General features: G+C 40.5%; 1 protein-coding gene across 3 annotated transcripts in view; it reads left to right on the top strand.

Annotated features, from left to right (window-relative positions):
• Positions 1-23,379, top strand: part of LOC137295653 (histone deacetylase 6-like) — a 264,274-nt gene that overhangs the window by 25,011 nt on the left and 215,884 nt on the right. For 2 of the 3 annotated variants that reach the window (XM_067827116.1, XM_067827118.1), the window contains 19 exons: positions 741-800; positions 5,643-5,732; positions 6,822-6,928; positions 7,027-7,152; positions 7,751-7,824; positions 8,280-8,358; positions 9,183-9,236; positions 9,737-9,824; positions 11,561-11,601; positions 11,858-11,957; positions 13,448-13,519; positions 14,103-14,128; positions 14,762-14,866; positions 15,674-15,742; positions 16,068-16,194; positions 16,673-16,738; positions 17,118-17,177; positions 17,599-17,688; positions 21,092-21,195. In XM_067827116.1, coding sequence (XP_067683217.1) covers positions 741-800; positions 5,643-5,732; positions 6,822-6,928; positions 7,027-7,152; positions 7,751-7,824; positions 8,280-8,358; positions 9,183-9,236; positions 9,737-9,824; positions 11,561-11,601; positions 11,858-11,957; positions 13,448-13,519; positions 14,103-14,128; positions 14,762-14,866; positions 15,674-15,742; positions 16,068-16,194; positions 16,673-16,738; positions 17,118-17,177; positions 17,599-17,688; positions 21,092-21,195 — 1,538 coding nt within the window. Of the gene's footprint in view, positions 1-505; positions 566-740; positions 801-5,642; positions 5,733-6,821; positions 6,929-7,026; positions 7,153-7,750; positions 7,825-8,279; positions 8,359-9,182; positions 9,237-9,736; positions 9,825-11,560; positions 11,602-11,857; positions 11,958-13,447; positions 13,520-14,102; positions 14,129-14,761; positions 14,867-15,673; positions 15,743-16,067; positions 16,195-16,672; positions 16,739-17,117; positions 17,178-17,598; positions 17,689-21,091; positions 21,196-23,379 lie in introns of all 3 variants that reach the window. The other variant, XM_067827117.1, reaches the window with a different exon arrangement.

Here is a 23,379-nt window from a genome sequence, read left to right as displayed (position 1 = left end):
CACCCAGCTTGGTCGGTTATCATGGATCTTCCTTGCCCAAAAGCTGAACACAGTGATATAGCTGGAATATTGCTGACCACCTAAGACTGCATCATGGTCCCCAGCCACACAACTGTCCTCCATTGCTGTAACCTTCACATCTTCAGAGAAGCTTTGGTTGTAGCTCTCCGGTAGTGATATATGTACAACAGAAGGTCAGGAACACAAGGACATGCAAGGAATGAGAGTTCAAGAAATTAGACAGTGAGGCTAGTTGACCTCCATGGTGACTCTGAGCTGGTGACCTGCTTTGTGCATGTCAGCATACACTCTTGGCATTGAGTATTGCTGATGATATCAGTCACTGCATTTTCTGGTATCTGCTATATTTAGCAACTTTCATATGCAATGCTTCTGGAATATAGTCACAAAAAGATTGACACACCAGACAAATGTACAGTGCTTGACAATTAGAATTATTATCAACTATTCACTCACGTACATAAGTACAACATCACCTTTTCAGTACAGACCCCAGCTTGTTTTGGTTTCCAGCGGTTACGACGCAGCCCTGGGATGCCCCGAGGTACCTACCTATAATGTTTATTGTATAGTTGTAACACCTTGATACAGTGAACCTGCAAACACCAGAACCTGGTTCCACAGGTTCCAGTTTGTTGGGGTTCCATTATATCCAGGTTCTGGTTTTTACAGGTTTAACTGTGTAGTATGACTTACTCTTTGATTTCTCTTTTGCTCAGTTCCGACCTCAGTTGGTTATAGTATCAAATGGATTTGATGCAGCATTAGGGGACCAGAAGGTAACACTAACAACACTTATAGCTGTAACATTGTCGCTACTTACTGCTCCGCTTATACTGGATTGTCAGAAGTAATGGACCTGTGAGCAGAATTTGGTGGTGTTTGCTGTTGCTGCTGCTGCTGCTGTTGTAACTGAAGCAGTGGCCTTGGACCCTTGTCTTGCAGACTCCATCTTTACAGTGTCAAATATTTGATGTACTTTCAGATAAGTGCTCAGAGAACAATTGTTTGCAACAAGCGTGTGTACAATTTTCAGCAACATTCCTCTCTTCATGAATGACAGAAACCTTGAATCATTATTCTCTTAAATAGTTGAGCAGTATGTAGCTACAGTATTACAGGGCCTACCTGTAGGTTAACCTAACCCTAACATCCTCATGAGAAGTTGTGGTTCTGTATTCTAAAGGTGCTCCCATTATCTTACTCGGGGGCAAGTGAGTGTAACGTGAGCGAGTTTCATGTTACTTTGAATGTGGTTTAGTCATTAAATGATGTAGTCCACTGATGTTTACCCATTATAATATACCTATTAATGTATGTGTGATTCTGAAAGGCATAACATAATCAGTGTGAATTGTTCACATGTTGCACACATAGCTTTAGTGAATGAGAGGATGGCTGGAGTGGTAGAACAGATGGCTGTAGTGATAAAGCAGACAGATGTAGTGATAAAGCAGACAGCTGTAGTGGTAGAGCAGATGGCTGTAATGGTAGAGCAGATGGCTGTAGTGGTAGAGCGGACAGCTGTAATGGTAGAGCAGGTGGTTGTTGTGGTAGAGCAGACAGCTGTGATGGTAGAGCAGATGGTTGTAGTGGTAGACCATACAGCTGTAGTGGTAGAACAGACACTTATATGTATTAGAGCTGACGGTGGTTGTGAGCGCTTGCATATGGCGCCAAGCTTTCTTCACACTTCACATCGAGTGTTTTTTCTGCAAATCTATGTAAGTTACAGTGTCCTGAATGTGCCATTTCACCTCACCTTACAAGTCACATGTGAAGCCTGTTGAGTGATCCTGTCTGAACTTGGTAGAATGATAAGCATGTCAGTGTTGTAACATGTTCAGCAATGCAGTAGTTGTACAAACACCATTAGCTCTCAGGGATGGTGACAGACAGTGGAAGTTGTACATATGGTTACCTGGTGTATACATTACTTTTTGTTTGTGCCACCTCAGTTCTACTTTTTCTGCCCCAATGTAAGTGCCAGGTGAAAAGATCCCAGCAGTTTTTCTCGTTGTAATGGATGGTGAGGTAGCCTAATGGTTAAAGTGTATAGTTGTCACACGGAATACATGGGTTCGATTCCACACATAGCAGGAAGCCCACAGGGATGTTAACTGAAAAATGTTGCTGGGCCTGTTAAAGATCACATGTACTCTAGGGGGTGGAAATGCATAAATCACTCACTGACATCATTATAAATGAAACTCCATTATTAAAACTGCTCATTTCTATCTTTAATTACCTTAAATCTACCTTTTTGACAACAGTGCACAATTCTCAGCCGCAAATGAAATTTCAACCAATCAGAACTGCGCATCTCCTTGACCAAATAGTAGGTATAGATACAAGGGTCTATGCAGAATTCATGTGCATTTCAAGGCTAAAATATTTCATTTACAGGTTGTACAAACCTGAAATCGCGACAGCTGTTATGAAAAATGAAACCTATATGTTCTCACAATCTACTATCATTTAGTTTTGTCTCCTGCTTTGTTACAACCCTTGTTTTCACAGACGATTCTGTCAAAATCACTTGGTGTCGCTGGGATGTAATCTTTACGTGGTATAAACCTATACATTATTTGTCATCATTCACTTGATGGTCTACAAATGAGTTTATAGCAGGTTTAATTAGTGGTAACGCCACTTAGATTACCCGACAAAGGTCCCCATTTGGCATTTCTTGTGTCTGGGTCGATCAAAGGATTAACTGATAACACACTGATTGATTAATTACTTTTATGTGGATTTAAATGAGGATTTGTCAAAAGGTAGTGTTTATGTATGTACATTTACTAGTCTATACTGAATACACTCTGTTGTGTCTGTGTCTATGTAAAAACAACACCCTTCTTTGAAAGGAGTAACCACCAATACATTAATTGATTGCTCATTATTGGCTAACTAAATAACTTTTTTAAAAGAATGACGCACATTATGCAATTAGTTGCCAGGTGTGCTATCTTGGGTGACCAATGATACTATACAGCAATGTGAAAAACCTGAAATGATACATCATTTTTTCGTATATTAGACTGTCAAAAGACACATCACTTGGGAAAAATGCAGATGAATTATATATAACTCGTTTTTGTGGATATTGCTGGATACATTCCTCGAACAAGGTGATAGCTTGAAATTCCTCCTATAACTTTAATTTGTTTGAATTTTAATATTTGCATTTTTGTTTTTATTAAGTTGTCGAAGCTTTCATCAGAATCATTGTTTTTGTCTTGAAGTTGTAATGATGCAGATGACATACACTAGGGCCTGTGTGCGAATTATGATTCATGTAGGCAAACCATAAAATGTCTAGATATTACATTCCTGTTATACATTCGCAGATCGCTTCTTTTTATTAAGTTTCAAAATGCATACTAGGTGGGGTAGCCTATTAGTTAAAGCGTTCGCTCGTCACACCAAAGACCCGCGTTGGATTCCCCACATGGGTACAATGTGTGAAGTCCATTTCTGGTGTACCCCGCCGTGATATTGCTGGAATATTGCTAAAAGCAGCGTAAAACTAAACTCACTCACTCACTCACTCAAAATGCATACAAGTATGATTATAAAGTAATTAGGATTATGAGACCAAATATAAAGATGTATGTTGACATAAGTGTCTACATACTGGTTTACAAATATATGTTTACAAACCAAGTACATTTAGCAAGTGAAGAAATTTATCACGCAGTATTTTGACTTCGACTCCGACTTCGCTTATGTTATGTTACAGGTTGTGTCACGCAAACTCCTTCTACAACATATGTCATATTTGGGATTTCACTTTCATAGTAAAGTACAAATTCTAGTACTTTTTTAGGTTGAGTCCCATCTGGGATTCGAACCTGCACCCTCAGAGTCAGGCACCTAATCGCCAGCACACAACGTCAGCTGCCTAGCCCGGTCAGCCACCGCGACTTCCACAAAAATGAAAGTCGGACAACTGGTAGTCTAGACTGCGTACTTTGTGTACCCCTCTGATAGGTGTATCAGAGGGGTACACAACAAAAAAAAAAAAAAAAAAAAATGTACTAGAATTTGTACTTTACTAAGAAAGTGAAATCCCAAATATGACATATGTTGCATTTGACCACTTTCTAAAATAGCCTCGTGTAACCAAAACTCCTTCTGATCATGATTCAAGTACATATTTAACTACTAGTAAAAAGTAGTTTTGCTTTTATAACTTGATGAAAACAAACCATAATCACATTTAATTCAAATGGACTTTAGTCTGTGACATTTTGCATTTTGTTTTCACGATTTTCAAAGATGGTGGCACCTTGTCTGAGGATAAATGCTATTTAAGTTTGTTTTCACCGACTTACAAAATCAAAATTACTTTTCACTAGTGGTAAAATATGTATTTTATTGATGGACATTAGGATTTTACATGAAACTGCTTATAACATAACAATTTCACTCTTGGAAGCGAGGCAGGAATCAATATAATATTACTTATGATAATATTGTCACTTCGACCGCAACCTGGCTTTCGAGGAAGAAAGCGTTATATTCATGCAAAATCCTTTTGGTCAGCAGTGTGTAGTAAGCAGTCTTGATTTTATAAACTAGATGAAACTTGAACTCCATTTTCTATCCTAGAAGCTAGGTAGGGGGCGAACCATCCGATTTAGTATATAACATAGGCCTCCACAACGCTTGCTTCGCATACACAAACAACCAATTTAAGCACAAACTACGGGGTTTGTGGGCGAGAGAGAAGCAGATGTCTTTTTAGCAACTTTTAAGCGCTTGGTATTAATTAACCACAAGTTTATTTTTTTAAAAAATGGTGTTTCGTTTATGACTAACAAGAAGTCTTTCATATGCAGTGGTAAAAAGAGAACCAAAAAATTGAGTTTATTCGTTCTTTAACATGTAACCAGGCCTATATTAAAACAGGAACTTTAGATATGGTGTTAAAATAATGTAATGAATGGATTAATTGTAGTACGGTAAACTTAAACATGTACAAAAACAAATTTAATAAAAACATAACTTGGTGGTCACTTGATTGATTAGTGTCACTGCCATCTGAATCAGAAACGCAGAAAAGAATGATGATCTGTGGAAGTTACGGTTTGATTGATCATGAACTATACAGACTTGGTCTAGCTAACATAATTGTAAATTATTTTCGAAATATTTCCTAAGGTCAATGACATGGCCAAATATATGCCCTTGCAAAATGTATTGTCGCATGGAGCTGACTACAAAATAAAGTTGTAAGCCTGCCATATTACTAGCAAGCAGCGGGTCGCTGGACAGGCGCTATTTCATACACTGCACATATGTACAATTTGTCAAGCACATTTGTAGTGTCTCCTGCCATGATATTGCTTGAATATTGCTAAAAGCATGTGAACCACACTCATTGATTTGTTGTTGTAAGAAGTATCTATTTGGATTTGGTGATAAGTATATCCCATGACATGGAATGTTGCCCTTACAGACCTCTCTCAGATATTTCTGCACAGTGCAATGTGGCTTTATGTTACAAACAAACAAATCTTCTCGGTTAATATTTTTGTGTTCTGAATTTGTTATTTCTGTCACAATGAAAATATGTAATTTTTTCTGGTGTGTTTATAAAGTACTGTTTGTTTCAGGGGGAGATGGAGGTGTCCCCTTCAGCCTACGCACATTTTGTTCATATGCTGGGGTCACTGGGTCAAGGTCGTGTCTGTGTTGTACTAGAGGTAAGTACCAAGGGAAAGAGGCCTTGGCCCTGCTCACTAGATCAAGGTAGTGTAAGAGATGAGTTATGACACTAGGTTCAAAAGTTATGTGTGATCTGTAAGAGATGAGTTATGACACTAGGTTCAAAAGTTATGTGTGATCTGTAAGAGATGAGTTATGACACTAGGTTCAAAAGTTATGTGTGATCTGTAAGAGATGAGTTATGACACTAGGTTCAAAAGTTATGTGTGATCTGTAATAGATGAGTTATGACACTAGGTTCAAAAGTTATGTGTGATCTGTAAGAGATGAGTTATGACACTAGGTTCAAAAGTTATGTGTGATCTGTAAGAGATGAGTTATCTGAGTTATCTGAGTCATCTGTACAAGTGTTGAGTATCGGGTTATTAGTTTTTCAATTCCACTTTCAAACTCGCCTCAAGAAATGGGCTCCCACACTATAATGAAGTGTATTATGATTGTGTCATGATCTCATTATTGTGTGATGACACCATGGCATACCAAGATCTCAAGGACAGATGTCACATATCTGACACATTGATATGCAGAGCTGGAAGAAGGAGAAGAATGCATCATTTAGTACAGTACCAATTTGTCCTGAGAGTCTTAGTGGAAGGCTTTAAGGAATGCATCATTCAATACAGTACCAACTTGTCCTGCCAGTCTCTTAGTGGAAGGCTTTAAGGAATGCATCATTTAGTACAGTACCAATTTGTCCTGAGAGTCTTAGTGGAAGGCTTTAAGGAATGCATCATTCAGTACAGTACCAACTTGTCCTGCCAGTCTCTTTGTGGAAGGCTTTAAGGAATGCATCATTTAGTACAGTACCAACTTGTCCTGCCAGTCTCTTAGTGGAAGGCTTTAAGGAATGCATCATTTAGTACAGTACCAACTTGTCCTGCCAGTCTCTTAGTGAAAGGCTTTTAGGAATGCATCATTTAGTACAGTACCAACTTGTCCTGAGTCTTTGTGGAAGGCTTTAAGGAATGCATCATTTAGTACAGTACCAATTTGTCCTGCCAGTCTCTTAGTGGAAGGCTTTAAGGAATGCATCACAGACACCTTAAACCCAAAGTTTATATCTTCAGGGAGGATATTGTATCAAGTCTCTGTCAGAGGGATGTGCAATGACCTTGAGGTCGCTTCTGAATGACCCCTGCCCTCTTCTACCTCCACTTCAGGAACCATCAGACAGGTATGAGTCAACCTGCAAATAATTGAAGTTTTTCATCATCCCATTAATCCGATTCATTCATTTTCATTCATCATTATTCCTTCTGTCTGTTACAACAGCATCACAGAAACAATTTTGAACGTGATCAAAGTTCTTCGTCCCCACTGGAGCTGTTTCAAATATCAGAAGAGTTTAGAAGTGGGAGAGTTATGTCCTTTTGATGATGTCAACACTTTGCCACCAAGGTGGGTCTGACACTACGGGAGTGCATGTATTCAGCTTAACTTCCAACATTTTCCAAATCATTGCTATCAACATTGCAGGAGACCAACCAATTATGTATTTAGACACTTCAAAACAGATACTACAAGTAAGTGATATATATCACTGCTACAAAAATATGCTAGCACCTGTGGGTCGGTGGTAGTATGGCTTTATTCCCTGCAGCGATATTGTTTGCATATCGCTAAAAGCAGCATAAAACTAAACAACTCATTCACTAACATGAATGTCTAAATGTATATCTAACACCCCTTGTTACCTGAGTTCCAAGGAAACTGCAATAAACTAGTATCAACTATTTTATCTGCTGAACATTCCCAGAGATTTGGGAGACACAGTAGTCCAAGATGGCATACATTATACTTGAATTTGAGCTGAGTCACGTAAGCATGCCATTGATAAACAATGAAGACTTCCACACTTCCACGCCCTGCTTATCATATAACAACAGAAATACCGCCAGCACACGGCTTGATGTGTCTCCAAACTTCAAGATTTCAGAATACAGTGTTAGTCTGTCATGATGAAAAAGTATTCGAAATAATTTGTTTCTGACTTCAGACCTGGTGTGGAATTTACAACAGAAGAGAACAGACCAGACACTTACCAGAATGATGACAACTACCCTGTACTCTGTAAGCACGGGCAGAGATTAAAACGTTCTGTTTGTGTAACTAAACTGTTTATACATCACAATTCTTTCTTTCATGTTGTCTGAGGTATTAAGGAAACATAGGATGCAGTTATTTGTGTATGAGCAAGTATTTGAACTTCAGAGAGATATTTTAGATACCCCAGAGTAAATAGGCCAAAGATTGGTTGCAGCCTACTAGTATGTATTCATGCCGGACACATTAGCATCTTCAAGAAAGTTGCAGCAATATGTCATAGTGGCCTTAGGTTATTACAGGTACAGTTATTACCAATACAGCCTGTAAGCTGTTGGCCACTCATTGGGTCTGACCAGAGATGGCAGTGTTATACAGTATACTGGGAATGTGTCAGTAAGACAGGAGATTGGTTGTGTTTACGGTTTGGAACTAATTGGTTAGCTGTACATTTGGTGATGGTGTGTCTGTCTCACTTTCAGCTGACGAGGAAACAGATGCTCTAGATAAGAGGATCGATGCATTGATAGCAGAAACGTCCCTGGCATTTGCTCCTCACAGGTTGGTAACAGTTCCTCATGGATACAGGTGGACCATCAGTTTTATGACCATCAGTTTTACGACCATCAGTTTTACGACCATCAGTTTCACGACCATTAGTGTTACGTATAGGGAATCTTGTTCAAAGGGCCACATGCTTGCCATTTGGGGTTTTTAATGGTCATCATGATGTGTCCAGTTTTGTCTACTACATTTCTGTTAGGGGTGACTATTGAGTGGCAAACAACAATTGGGATAGCAATTGTCTATAGCAACATTCTATTGTGACAGCATCAGTCTTTTGCAACCAACTATTGCAAGACTACTGCGATACTATTTTGCTCCTTGATATGTCACATTTGAAGTCATTTCCCAAATGAATATATAGTTTATATGTAATAAGAATCAGTTAAAGTAGTTTCAGTCTCTTTTCATACTGACAAGAAACTTGAAACCCAGATCAGGTAAACAGTTAAAACACACTCATGATGAAGCTGCAAGTCTGCACCCAAACATCCTATGTTTCGTGCTGTGCATTTATCAGTGAAAGTCAATTACAAAAGTATAGATCGTCACACATACTATCAATGCATCAATTGGTTTTTGTTTTCACCATCAATTAATTTCTTTAGGAGATTCAACCATTGCAATTAATCGATAGTCTGATGCATTGGTACAACTCTAATATCTGATGTTAGCTAAAGAGCTAGTACTGTTTGTCTGAAAGTGAAGGTTGGCATAAACTCCTGCTGCGAGGGTATCTGTAGAGCCCAATATATTTAGGTGATTGGACCACTGTTTGGTGGAAGACTACCCTCATTATTTTTTGTTGTGCCTGTTTACAGAACCTGCTTAGTGTTTGATGCTGATATGAGGGCACATAAAAATATGAGTTTTAAGTAAGTATATTTTATCAAAGTTCTTCCTTTGATCATACCTCATGTAGTTGAACAGTTGTGATATTGCTGAGCTGACGTCACGGCTTTTCTTCAGCCTAAGTTTACAGAGAGAACAGCTACCCTTCTTTCACAATATATTGCAACACCTGTCACCAATTTATTACAATACAGAATTTGTGGCAATACACAGTCATACAGAGAACAGCAGTTTTTATTCTGTTCGTTACTTCATTTGTTGGATGAATTGTATACTTACCAGGGAGCAGAGAATGAACAGTAGCCATTCACTGGGTAGGAGTAAAGTATTGGTGATACTTTTATTATCATTCAAGTGGTGGACAGGGTCAAGCATATTGACGTACAGGTGCTGTTGTTGTTGTTGTTGTTGTTGTTGTTGTTGTTGTTGTTGTTGTTGTTGTGTGTGTGGCTGTATTGTTTGTATTAGAAGCTGAGACTATAAATTATGATATAAAAAGACTGCTAAATAAATACTGTTGTAGAGGGCATCCAGAGCGGCCTGACAGAATTTCCCGTATCTACAATCAGCACATAGAGTGGGGCCTGTATAACCGGTGTCTGCCGGTTCAGGTAAGATATGTTACAGTACAGGCTATTTCATACCACCAGACAATCCAGTGATTGACAACATGAGCATCAATCCTGAGGGTTGAGCTAATATGCAAGCCAATAACTAGACAACCTGATCTTTTTAGTTGCTTCTCAATGACAAGAAAGGATTCCAAAGTCAGCCAAGCCATCAACTTGACAACCTGATCTGTTTACTTACTTCTAGGTTAGGTTCCGCTAGTTTACAAAATGTGCATGTATATGGGGACATTTTGCAGTGAATGAAATGTCTACATTGTGGTGCTTCACTCAGCCAGTAAAGCTTCAACATTATTATCCCCCTGGCATGTAATGCGGGGGGATATAGTCGACGCCTCATCTGTCGCCCGTCCGTCCGTCCATCCGTAATCATTTTGTTTCCGGAGCATAACTCAGAAACTGTTCCATATTTTTAGACCAAAGATGATAGATATAATGATCTCAACCTATAGTTGTGCCTTTTGCTATTTACAGAGTTTTGGCATTTTTATTTTTTTGTTTTTCCATGGAACATTTTGGTGTTAGTCTAGTGGTGGGGCAGGCTTCATTTCCGGAGCATAACTCAAAAACCGTTCAATATTTTCCTGCAAAACTTTGTAGATATATGTGGGAGACCCCAAAGTGGTGCCTTTTGCTATTTACAGGTTTTTGTGATTTATTATATTCTCGGTTTCCATGGAAATGTTTTGGACTTAGTCTCAAAATGGACAAATGGGCTTCGTTTCCGGAGCAGAACTCAAAAACTGTTCAATATTTTTCTGCAAAACTTGGTAGATATGTGTGGCAGTCCCTGAAGTGGTGCCTTTTGGTATTTACAGGTTTTTGTGATTATTTATTTTCTCAGTTTCCATGGAAATGTTTCGGACTTAGTCTCAAAAGGAGGGATGTGCTTCGTTTCCGGAGCATATCTCAAAATCCATTCAATATTTTGCTGCAAAACTTGGTAGATATACCAGTCAGAAGCTGCAATGGTAGCTTTTTGCTAGTTAAAGGTTTTTGTGATTTCTTAGTTTCTCAGTTTCCATGGAAACGTTTCGGACATTGTCTCAAAAGTGAGAGGAGCAGAACTCAAAAACTTCTCAATATCTGTCAGTAAAACTTGGTAGACATGTGTGGCAGACCCCAAAGTGGTACCTTTAGCTATTTCCTTTTCTTTTATGTACTATTTTCTCGGTTCCATGCCTTTGTTCCCGGAGCACAGCTCGAAAACCATTTCATATCTTTCAAAAGATCTCGGCAGATATACGAGACAGATCTTGAAATGGTGACTTTTTCTGATTACAGATATATGGCATTTATATTTTTCATGAATTCCATGGAAACAATTCAGACTTGGTCTAAAAACACAATAAGTAACTGTCCGATGATTTGTCCTTTCAAATATGTTGGGGAAATATGTTGTGATGACTCTTGTAATTATTAGCCATACTGCAGTACTGTGCACTTTTGGTCAGATATGTAGAAGGATGTTCCCATAGGTAAGATACCTTCCTTATCAGCTCACCAAAAGGTTAACCAATGTGTTCACATGGTTTCCAACTTTGGTTCAAATCCCAGAGCGGCACTCAGAAATGTTATGGCTGCTTCACAAGAATGAAAGCGCACGTGAACCTGCTGCCTTCTGTTGTGCTGACTAGATACCTTAATCCCTCTTCTCAATGTTTCATTCTTTACCATTTTGTCTTGTTTGTTGAAATTAAGTGTATCTTATTTTGCAGTCACGTTTGGCAACAGAAGAGGAGTTAGGAACAATACATAGGTAAGCCATGTGTCAATGTGCATTCATAGGTGCTTAATGATAACCTGAACACAAATATTGGAGTGAATTCCTTATAACAACTCCAGGGTGATGGTTGTCAGCTTTTGTGATTGTGGAACAAATTAAGTATCGCAGAGTGACAAACCCCTCCTTCAGCTGCTTACAGGCATGGATGTATGTCACAGGTGTTGGTAATGTTGCAGATGTGGTGGAGTTGAGGTAGTTTGTTGTACTTATTTAAGTGTTCTGTCTGCAGTGAGGTGTACATCGCTGAGATGAAGGAGACCCCAGACAAGACCCAACAGGAACTGGACAATGTTATGAAGTGGAGAATGAGTTCCATCTTTGTGTGCAAGGTAAGGACAGCGTTGGCCATAAATACACCATGTGAATGTGTACAGAGAGTCTTCCTTCCTCAGACGGAGGTTGTTCGAATCTGGCCTTGTGAGCAACATGAAGTTAGGAATGGATTGTCGATTGGGGGTTCGAATCCCAGATCTGATATTTTTTGTTCACATTCAGATTCGAATCTGGAATCCCTAATCCCCAATCCATTTCTAACTTCATGTTGCCATGTGTGAGTGGGTTAATTATGTTGAACCAGGGGTAAGGTATCTCACAGCAGTACCAACCCAGCTAACTTCACGTAACTGGGCCAGTACTGACCCAGTGAAGTCAGAGCATCAGGCCCATGTAAGTCATTCCGGAACAGGGCTTGGACTATTTTGCACATTGGTGTTGAACTGGCAGAGAACTCTGGCCCAGTACACAGCCGAAACGGTTGCCTAATTGGCCCTTTACAGTTTGACTGGCACTGGCCCGGTTATAAGTTTCATACCGTTTCTACAGTTTGAAACAAGCTGATACCAAACAAATGTAATACATATAAAAACAAAACAAAACACAACACAAGTTTATCCATATGAGTTTAGTTCCTCCTGAATTGAACTTATGTTTTTGAATTAGATATGCAAACAGGTTTTGCGTGATCTAAAAACATGGCAGATATGGTGAATGACCGAGTGTTTAAAATTTTCAAAATTCTCTTGTCTCAGCAAACTTTATGCTGCATGTTATTATTCAATATGTAGCTCAACACTTAACTTGAGTAGCAAAAGTAGTCTCTACAAGTGATTCAAAGCAAAGATTGTTAACTTTTAGAGTCATATTACATGTTTCCACTCGGAAATATGGAAAGTCTCAACCTCTACCTCTTGGCCACCTCTCTAGACCAGACGACATGGTCCTAAGATGGCCCACATGGTCCCACAATTCCCCAGACAGGAAGTGCACTGCCTGTACTGTGCCAGTACTGGGCCAGCACAGCATTGTGGTGTTGTGTTTACGGTAACCATCTATATGTTAGCTGCACATACACACGTTTACACACTTTCACATATCCAGTAAAGGATGCTAAATGCAATGTTCAAACCCATTATCCTTGTGACATAAACTGATTTTTCTGTGATAACACACATTCACAGCACCTGGTGACCATTACTGTACATCCATAAAATCCTCCGACAACTAATCACAGTAAATCAAAATAACATGTGACGCACAACTACATATATGTCATCACAAATAATGATGACACTGTCTTGGTTTAACTGGAAATATAGTGATCTGGACAGTGTTCACCCTGATATATATATTACCTAAGGATAGACGATATAGAATGAGAAGTGTCATAAGAGTATCAGTCACACAAACAAAAATTCACACCAAACATATATGTGCCATGTCTATATATAGAATGTTGTATGTTTCTGCAGCATGAAGAGAACCCACCAAAGAGTGAATGAATAAGTGTATCCACCAGTAAGTGTTTTGCCAACTATTTCAGGACACGTATCGCTGTGCGCTGCTGTCGTGTGGAAGTGTCCTGAATGTCGTAGACACAGTGTTGTCAGGCAAGGTCAGTCTACATATCTGTGTTAGGGGCCCTTCATCAGAACAGGGTGGGGAAGGGAAAGAGATGACCTGTGTCTATCCACATTTTCTGAAGCAGTCCCAGCCCTTGGTGATCATTGCCTTGTTTCGCAAGAGTCACTGTTCTTAAACACTGAATCATTTCAGCTCTATGTATGATGACAGACTGCCTTTGGACCCAGGTAAAATTTATGATTACATTGCATTGTTGCATCCTATTACTTCACAAGGTTGTGCAAGTCCCCCTGTCAGCAGTGGTGTTCCTTGTTTGTGACAGGATCTAGTGATCCACTGGATTGAGTCCATTTTTGTCTTGATTATGTTTCCTCCAGAAAATAGGCAATAACTTTTCAGTAACTCACTGTATGAGTGTCCTGCAAGAGTAATAAGTTTTCCAGGTTCCTGACGATACTTCACATGATGTCTGTGATTGTCATATTGTGAACACTGATGTGAGAATACTTGCAAATAATTGGTTTATACGAACCTGTATCTCACCGATGGTATCTAAAAAATCATTGTGTTATTGCGGCTTGTAGTATGTGATACTTGCTTTATCTCTCTTCCAGGCACAGAATGGTGTTGCCATTGTAAGGTGAGTGATAAGTACTTTCTGTTCTACAAGTTCTCAGGAGTGAACTGAATTATAATGTCAAAACTTGTAAAAAGAACCTGTTCATGTCCAGTCTATGAACTTTATTCGGGGGCTCTTGTTCAGAGATTTCTTCTCGTTGTGCACACGTTTTGCCAACATCTTCTTCTGCTAATGTGTTTTTGTAGAGCAGCTGAGTCAAGTTTTACACATTCCACAGTGTGGTATGAACATGTTAACATGTTTACTGCTATCACGAGTATAGTATCAACTCTGGTCGAATTTAGCACTAGGAGTTTTCTCGTAGCTATATCTGTGGTTTAAAACAAGCTTCACATGTTGGCATGCAAGGAGCAATTGTCTCCTGGTGGTAACCGATAAGATCAGATATTTATTTTTTAGTGACAGCATGTGAAACTTGTTTTAAACCTTAGATATAGCTACAAAATAACTTGAAGTGGCAAATTCATCAGGAATTGATACTACGAGTATACTCGTGATAGGCAGTCAACATGTCAATGGGGAATAAGTAATAATGTAAATGATTCCATTAACACAATGCAGCAAGTGTTTTGGACAAAAACTGACGCCGCCTTGCAAGTGGGAGAGTCCCTGTCAGTGTGTTTGTTGTTGCAGACCTCCAGGCCATCATGCTGAGTGTGACAAGGCCATGGGCTTCTGTTTCTTCAACAACGTTGCTGTGGCTGTGAAGTACGCCCAGAACAAGTTCGGTGTCAAGCGGTGAGTGGTAAGCTGGTGTCAAGCGGTGAGTGGTAAGCCGGTGTCAAGTGGTGAGTGGTAAGACGGTGTTAAGTTGTTAAGTTGTGAGTGGCAAGATAAGGGTGTTATATGACCTGGTGAAAGCAGTCACATCAACCTGATCATTGTAGCTTGTAACCTTTCTTGTCAGTTAGAAAAAGTGGAACTAGGTAGAACCATTTGTGTGACATGCTGTCCCAGCCCTGTACCAGTCCTGAACCAGCCCTGTTCCAATCCTGACCCAGTTCTGTCTGACACTGTCCCAGCCCTGTCCCAGTCATGTGCCAGCCCTGTCCCAAACCTGTCCCAGATCTGTCTGATGCTGTCCCAACCCTGTCTCAGCCCTGTCACAACCCTAACCCAGCCCTATCCCAGTTCTGTCTGATGCTGTCCCAACCCTGTCCCAGCCCTGTTCTAGTCCTGACACAACCCTGACCCAGCCTTGACCCAGCTCTATCCGAGTTCTGTCTGATGCTGTCCCAACCCTGTCCCAGTTCTATTAAATGTTGTCCTATACCTGCCTGAACATTGTCCCAACCTGGTCCCATGCTGTCCCAACCCTGTGCCAACCGTGTCCCAGTCCTGAGAAAACTTGTGTGTGTAGTGTATAAGGGGAGGCAAACTGTGTTTAGTGTACAGCTAGCAGTTAGCTCCTTTCTGACATAGTGGACATTGTGCAGATGACACTTGTCTGTAATGTAGAACATAACAAAGTGATCGGTCATAATGTCTCCTTGTTTAGAGGACGTATTCATACAGTGTGTAAATATGTTGATACCATGTTTTCAGAATCCTAATCATTGACTGGGACGTCCATCATGGGAACGGCACCCAGCATGTGTTTCAGGATGATCCCAGGTAGCTATCACACACGCTCACATTACTGTTTACTTCGCTATGTACTCAGTCCACTATATACTCACCTCAATATTCACTATTCTGTATGTTTACCATTATATTCACTACAGTCTGTATTCATCTTGCTATGCATGCCAATATATATTCACCTGACTATTTTGTAAGTGTTCAGGATATTAGTTAACTCTTGTGATTCTACTAATGTTAATGTTTATGTATTTTTAGCCAAACGTGTGATCCATGACCTTATGGACATGTCATGTTCTGTTCTCCATACATGAATCCCAAGACGATTTTACACCTCACTGTTTATTTTGTTCTTCAGTGTCCTGTTTATATCGTTACATCGCTATGACAATGGTGGGTTTTATCCTGCAAGTGCTGACGGCAACTACACTGAGGTTGGCTATGGTGAAGGAGCTGGCTACAACATCAACGTGTCATGGAGTGGGGTAGGACATCCACATTCTTATCAGACTGAAGTATATTGCTGTAATATTCTGGGGTTGTTCAAGGCATTGTGTCATAATGTGTCAAACTACCAATGTCATGTTGCTCGGCTACAAGGGACAGCATATGTCATATTTGGGATTTCACTTTCTTAGTAAAGTACAAATTCTAGTACTTTTTTTCGGTTGAGTCCCATCCAGGATTCGAACCCGCACCCTCAGAGTCAGACACCTAATCGCCAGCACACAAAGTCAGCCGCCTAGCCCGCTCAGCCACCGCGACTTCCACTGAGCGTCCCAAATATGACATATGTTGCATTTGACCACTTTCTAAATGGCATCGTGTAATCATACAAGGGACATTTCTTAAATGATCTCCCTTCTCTTGGTTTAATTGTACATCTGCAACCAAACAAACTGTGTTATCACGTTATTCCATTCTAGGTGATACAGTGCTGTAATCCCATGTGCTTCCTTCCAGGGTAGTATGGGGGACTCCGAGTACATCAGCGCCTTCCAGCAGGTCATCATGCCCGTGGCCTACGAGGTGAGTCCCAGGTGGAGACAAGTTGGTAACAGCAATAACATGAAACATGACATATTGGGGCTGTTATTAGTGAAAAGACAAAGCCACAAGAATAATTCTGTCTGTACTGTCCTGAATTTATCAATATTTAATTAGATATCTACAATTTTCTACCGTTTACTGTGGAGTAGGTCTAAGTCTCTGAATACACATGAAAAACATCCAGAAAATTGTTATGTCAGGTGGCACATTGGGTAGTGGGTCTGCTCACCAAGGTTTGATCCCCATGGGTGTAAACAGAGTACCCCCAGTGATACTTTGATATATGTATCAAATAAGTCAAGTCATGATCAATACTGTCTCCACAAACTCATGATATGCCTGCACTCATCTCTTGCAGTTTGCTCCAGATCTCGTTCTGGTGTCCGCGGGTTTCGATGCTGCGAGAGGTGACCCACTGGTAAGTCAATGGTAGGCGCTATGTATATGAATTTGTTTCAGTATTGATTAGGCCAGACCAATTTTATTTCTTGTTTTACGGATTTTTGTCCTCTGAAACCTATAGGCAGACGAGAAAAAAAAAAAAAAAAAATTTCCTTTCAAAGTAATATTCCTTCAAAATATTCAAAGTATTTTACTTTTGGCAATTTATGAAGTGAATATGGGTCAAAGAAACCTAAAAAAGTATTTTCTTGTGTGTTTACACTTTTAGCCAATAAAAACATTAGAATTTTATTTTTTGAATCCATAAATTTAAATCCATAAAACAAGAAGTAAAATTGGTCTGGCCTTATTACTGTTTTTTATAGTATGTCTGATCTCCATAATTATTGGGTAAGAGTACTTGGACATTATGTAATCCTGTGATTTCTGTATCCCAGGGTGGCTATGACATCACACCAGCAGGGTATGCTCATATGACACATATGCTGAGTGGTCTGGCCAACGGCAGAGTGGTGGTTCTTCTGGAGGTGAGTGGTGGTTCCTCTGGAGGTGAGTGGAGGTTCTTCTGGAGGTGAGTGGTCTGGTCAATGGCAAGGTGATGGTTCTTCTGGAGGTGAGTGGTGGTTCCTCTGGAGGTGAGTGGAGGTTTTTCTGGAGGTGAGTTGTGGTTCATCTGGAGGTGAGTGGTGGTTCCTCTGGAGGTGAGTGGTTCCTCTGGAGGTGAGTGGTAGGTCTTCTGGAGGTGAATTGTAGGTCTTCTTGGGGTGAGTGGTGGTTCTTCTGGAGGTGAATTGTAGGTCTTCTTGCGGTGAGTGGTGGTTCTTCTGGGGGTGAGTTGTAGGTCTTAAGGGGGTGAGTTGTAGGTCTTCTGGGGGTGAGTTGTAGGTCATCTGGAGGTGAGTGGTAGGTCTTCTGGAGGTGAATTGTAGGTCTTCTGGAGGTGAGTTGTAGGTCATCTGGAGGTGAGTTGTGCTTCTTCCGGGGGTGAGTTGTAGGTCTTCTGGAGGTGAGTGGTGGCTGTTCTGGAGGTGAGTGGTGGTTCTTCTTGAGGTGAGTTGTAGTTGTATGACTAAGCAACAGCTAGTCATATATTTAACTTGCCTTACCATAGGTCTTATGCATATTACTTCAAGCTTTGCTTAAAAGAGATCAGACGATGGCTGATACACCATTTACTAGAATGACTACCTCATGTTTCAACGATTGTACAGGAACGGAAATGATGTGATCTCACATTTCGTACAAGCATGCACCATCCAAAAAGTTCACTTTTACTTCAAGCCTCTTGTGAGTCAGACATTTTTACTGTTGCCTCCCTGGATGCAGATTTTGCTAACTTATCTCTCAACTCCATGATCAACCGAGTCATGCAAGAGAAACTACAACTCCATAGCTTGGATTTTGCAGATAATGGGGTGGGGCAGTGCATGATGAATTCCTGAAGTGCTTACCAATCTCTCCCCAGTCTTGCTATCATATGCAGGATTCGAAGATCGATACTGAACTTGATGCTGAAACCTATTTCAACTCTGGCATCTGCGAATTTGGTGGTAGCCTGGGATTTAACGAAGTATAATGCATTGAGGATTGATAATTTTTCCACTCTATTCCAATGGCAGGGGAAAGTTCTACTCGACTTAATGACACATCTTTGAGTAACGCTGGCCATGACAATCACCTTGACCTTTGACCCTTGTATGTGGCAGGAAGAATTCAAAAGGAAGTTGCTGAGAGGCCCTTTCACGTCCTACTTCTTATTTCCCGAAGGTATATAGACAACATGTGGAACTGACTAACACAGGGATGACCCTGTCTACTTTTGAGGCCTTGAGTTCTGCCTTTCATGGCAAATCATCTTCAAAGAGCAGAGGGAAGTGCCGGTATGTTTCAGTCCAGAAGGGAGTCCAGTGTGCAGGAACATTCTAGCAGTTGCTCTTTCACTTCCAAGCAGACCATTGCTGATGGAATGGATGCCGCATCTAGAATTTTTGTCACAATCTTGGCCGTCCTCTGATCGAACTTTTTGTGATTCGATTCAACAATCAGCTTCCGTTGTACATGTTTCTGTTTCTAGATCCAGAGGCATGGGCAGTCACTGCTGTGTCCCTGTCATGGGAGGGTCTGGATGCTTATGCCTTTCCGTCCCCAGGTCTGCTGCCAGCGGTGATAGCTAAGGTCAAGCAGACAGAGAGGATTCATCTGCTTTTGCTGGCAACTTGGTGTAAGTTGCTGCGCCGGCATACTCACAGTTGCCAACTGTACCCCGATCCATCTTGGTTCCATCTGCAGAAATCATTGAAGGTCAAGGGTTTCTCCACACGTGTAGCTAACGTTATTGCTCTCACTCATCGAGTTTCCACAAGATCCCTCTATGACATTAAGAAGTCCAAGGACTCACTGAAAGCTTCTCCCCAGTTCTTCGCAGAGTTTCTCTTTTCCTTTAGGAGCCCCAACGTCCGAAGGGCAACACTATATATGGACTTGTCAGTTCTTAAATGTCAAGAGCTACACGCAGATATCCAAGGTGCCAGAGCTTATAGCAATGATGAAAGCCTTCAAACTGAAGGATCAGAAGGCCATGCTTACGACCTTAACATTGTCCTTGAGCATCCTTGGGGTCCTCTTTATGAACCTTTGGACACTGATTCTTTTGACAATCTTTCCGGAATGACAGCTTTTCTCTTGGCACTGACCACAACAACTACCTTGGTGACATCCAGCACTGTACCTCACCAGGGTGTGTTTTGAGCAGTCCTGGCATGGTCTTGTTCACTTGGGACTTCTTTGGGATTTCGTGGCAAAGAATCTACTACCAGGATAACTGGACAGAATGTTCTTCATTCCTCCATTGTCTTCCATCTTAGGACCTTAAGACGCTGAGGAACTACAACTTTGTCCTATGTGGGCTCTTAAGATGTATATTGCCAAGTCAGCACCCTGGAGACAGTCTCATAAGAGACTATTCATCCTGTTTTCCACTCCGGCTAAGGGTGAGGTTAATAGAAACCGTGGGTATTATCTGTCTCTTGTACCAGGCCTTACATGTGACAGCCTCCTGCTGTTTTGTAACAGTCCTCGGGAGCCAGACACGGCCAACCTACTGTCGAATCTATATGCATAAGACCTATGATAAGGTAAGTTAAAAATTTATTAAAATCTGAATATTTTAGATATTTAAATGCTTATCTTATCACAAAGCAGTAACTCCCTCCCAACACTTGATGCTCCTGATGAGTGTCTTGGTTGTCAGCAGATACATCGTAAATGTTTAACATCTGTACCAGCAGATACATCGTAAATGTCTAACATCTGTACCAGCAGATACATCGTAAATGTTTAACATCTGTACCAGCAGATACATCGTAAATGTCTAACATCTGTACCCGCAGATGTATGGTAAACGTCTAACATCTGTACCAGCAGATGTATGGTAAATGTCTAATATCGTTACCAACAGATGTATGGTAAATGTCTAAAATTATTACCAGCAGCTGTATGGTAAACATCTAAACATCTCTACCAGCAGATGCATGGTAAACATCTAAACATCGTTACCAGCAGATGTATGGTAAACATCTAGCATCTGTACCAACAGATGTATGGTTACACATCTAACATCTCTACCAGCAGATGCATGGTGTAAACAGTAATTTTAAACAGTAGGCAATATTTTGCAAAATCTAGTCTACAACCATTTTACTGAAGTAAATGGCAGCATTTACTCTAGTGAGTCAAAACTTGTGATTGGTTGTATATTTTCACCATCAACAAGGTTGAAATGGTGGTGTCTCTCATTTTCAGGAGCGGATCTAGTGAAATATACAGTATTTAGCCATGGCAGGATATTCTGGTAGTGTTCTGATATGAAGCAGATCTTGGAAACAGCCTTCATGGAGTTTAATACTTACTGTGTACCTTCTCTAATTCCAGGGTGGATACAATCTGTACTCAATAGCTGCTTCCATGGCAACATGCACATCTGTGTTGCTAGGAGACCAGTGTCCAACCATGCCCGCACCACGGCCTTGCCAGAAGTAAGTTTTTACAAGAAAATGTAACACTTGTTTTGATATTCACTGCAGAGGGTATTTAAGTTTTATTAGTTGCCTGCCAACTCATCTCCAACTATTGTTTATCAAAAATATTCCTCCTTAAATGTGCGTGATGTGCAGAAGCTTGTTGCTAATCTTGTTTAGGCGTTTCAAGAAGTTGAAGGTTTGCAGAAGGTGTCTTCAGCACAAACACAATTATGTGCTGCTATGTGGTGATATGAAACTAACATCCTGGATATGCCTTTGTAGTACAAATGGGCTGTTTCAGCTGGTTCTGTTCTTTACAGCGTGAAACTTAATGAGGTGATTTTAGTGTTCATCAGTCAACCCACTGACAAGGGGGACTACTTTTGGTGCCATGTGAGATATTTCAGCCTAGCTATCAAATTTGCCTGGGATGTTTATTCTATACATTAATACATGTGGTCCTATGCTTTGTGCTCCGGTCACATATCAGTTGATGTTAAGAAATGTTAGGTATGGGTCCTGGGATAGGTAACCGTGTTCAGCATCTTTACTCCTGAGAGTTTCTAGGGATTAGTCCTGCCCCACAACGAAGCACATGTGATAGATGTAGTCTCTCCTAAGGCAAGTGACTTTTTTTTTAAAAAAAGGCCTCTTTTCACTCAGCAGAAAATGGGTACCCAGTGGGATACGTCATGTGATTGTAACCTTTCTGTGCCTCACAAGCAGCTTTCGTTATCTTGTGTAATGATGTTCTGTGCAAGCACTTGGAGGAGACACTTACAGTCTGGAGTGTTTAGTGTTATAAAAATACACTCATTATTATTACTGCATGTGAAACAAAAAATAGAAACACTTCTTCCATAACACATGGAGGAAAAGTTGGCTAGGTCAAACATGTGCAACACACATGGTTCTCAGATTTGGTCATGAAGAAAAAGAATTGTTTGTAAAGTCCAGTCTATGAGCCAGCTCCCTCTTGTAATGGATTAGTGAGTTCCATTCATCTCTCTTGGACCACATTACCAGGGATGTGACTGTATGTGAGCACAGTGTGTGAGGAAACAACAATGGTTGTACACTTTTTGTGGCTTCATGAAACCAGTAGTAAACTGATGAAGTAGGTATCAAGAATCGACAAGGGTTGAAAATCTGCACAGTATGTCACCCAACTAAAAGTATTTTTGTTTTTTCTTTACCAGGGGGATATTTATGCAGTGAGATTGTGACCGAAACTCTGGATATTGTTTTCAATAGATTTTTCATCTTTGTAATAACCTGACCATATAAGTAGCTGATAGCTCCCAACTTGTACATAAATGTGTCACACTGTGTCATTATTGTAAGCACTGCTTTGTAGTTGATACGGCTGATATCACTTAACGCTGATGTGGGGCCATACAATTCATGCTGGTACAGGTCATTTGTTCATAATATCCCTCTGTGCAATCGAATCTGATAAAATAATGAATGGACGACTGGATAGTGATAGGCCAGGGGGGTCTCAACACACACCACAGAGGTGGTCATCATGGGAGCTGAAACCAACAGGGGTCGTACACGTGGGACGACAGGATCATGGGAGTGCTTCAGGTGGGCAGGACAGGTTGGGTGTGCAGGTACACAGTGACATTCTTGATAAGCAATTAGAACTTGGTGAATGTATAAGACAGGCATATAGAAGGCAACCTCTTCATTATTGTATAACACAATGGTTCTGGGCAACTTCTTGAAGCTTATTCAGGTTATTCTTCAGGTCAGTCTTCGGGTTGAAGAAGTATCCCAGAACCATTGTGTTATGCAGTAACAAAGAAGTTGCCATCCATATACCCATCATATTATGTACACGGTGGAAACGATGATGTGTGGATATTACAAGACTGTTCTGCACTACAGATTCAAGGATTCAGTCTAAGAATCAAGAACAGAATGGAATGGTCAGATTCACTCACTTATTTGAAACAGTAGCACAGTCTCCTACCCACTTTATCATGAACACAGTCTCCTACCCACTTTACCATGAACACAGTCTCCTACCCACTTTAGTATGAACACAGTCTCCTACCCACTTTACCATGAACACAGTCTCCTACCCACTTTACCATGAACACAGTCTCCTACCCACTTTACCATGAACATAGTCTCCTACCCACTTTACCATGAACACAGTCTCCTACCCACTTTAGTATGAACACAGTCTCC

Source organism: Haliotis asinina, chromosome 9, assembly GCF_037392515.1.
Source record: "Haliotis asinina isolate JCU_RB_2024 chromosome 9, JCU_Hal_asi_v2, whole genome shotgun sequence".
In the NCBI taxonomy this organism is placed as follows: Eukaryota; Metazoa; Mollusca; class Gastropoda; order Lepetellida; family Haliotidae; genus Haliotis; species Haliotis asinina.
The sequence above is the reverse complement of the archived record's forward strand: the minus strand, read 5'-3'. Positions and strand labels throughout refer to the sequence as shown.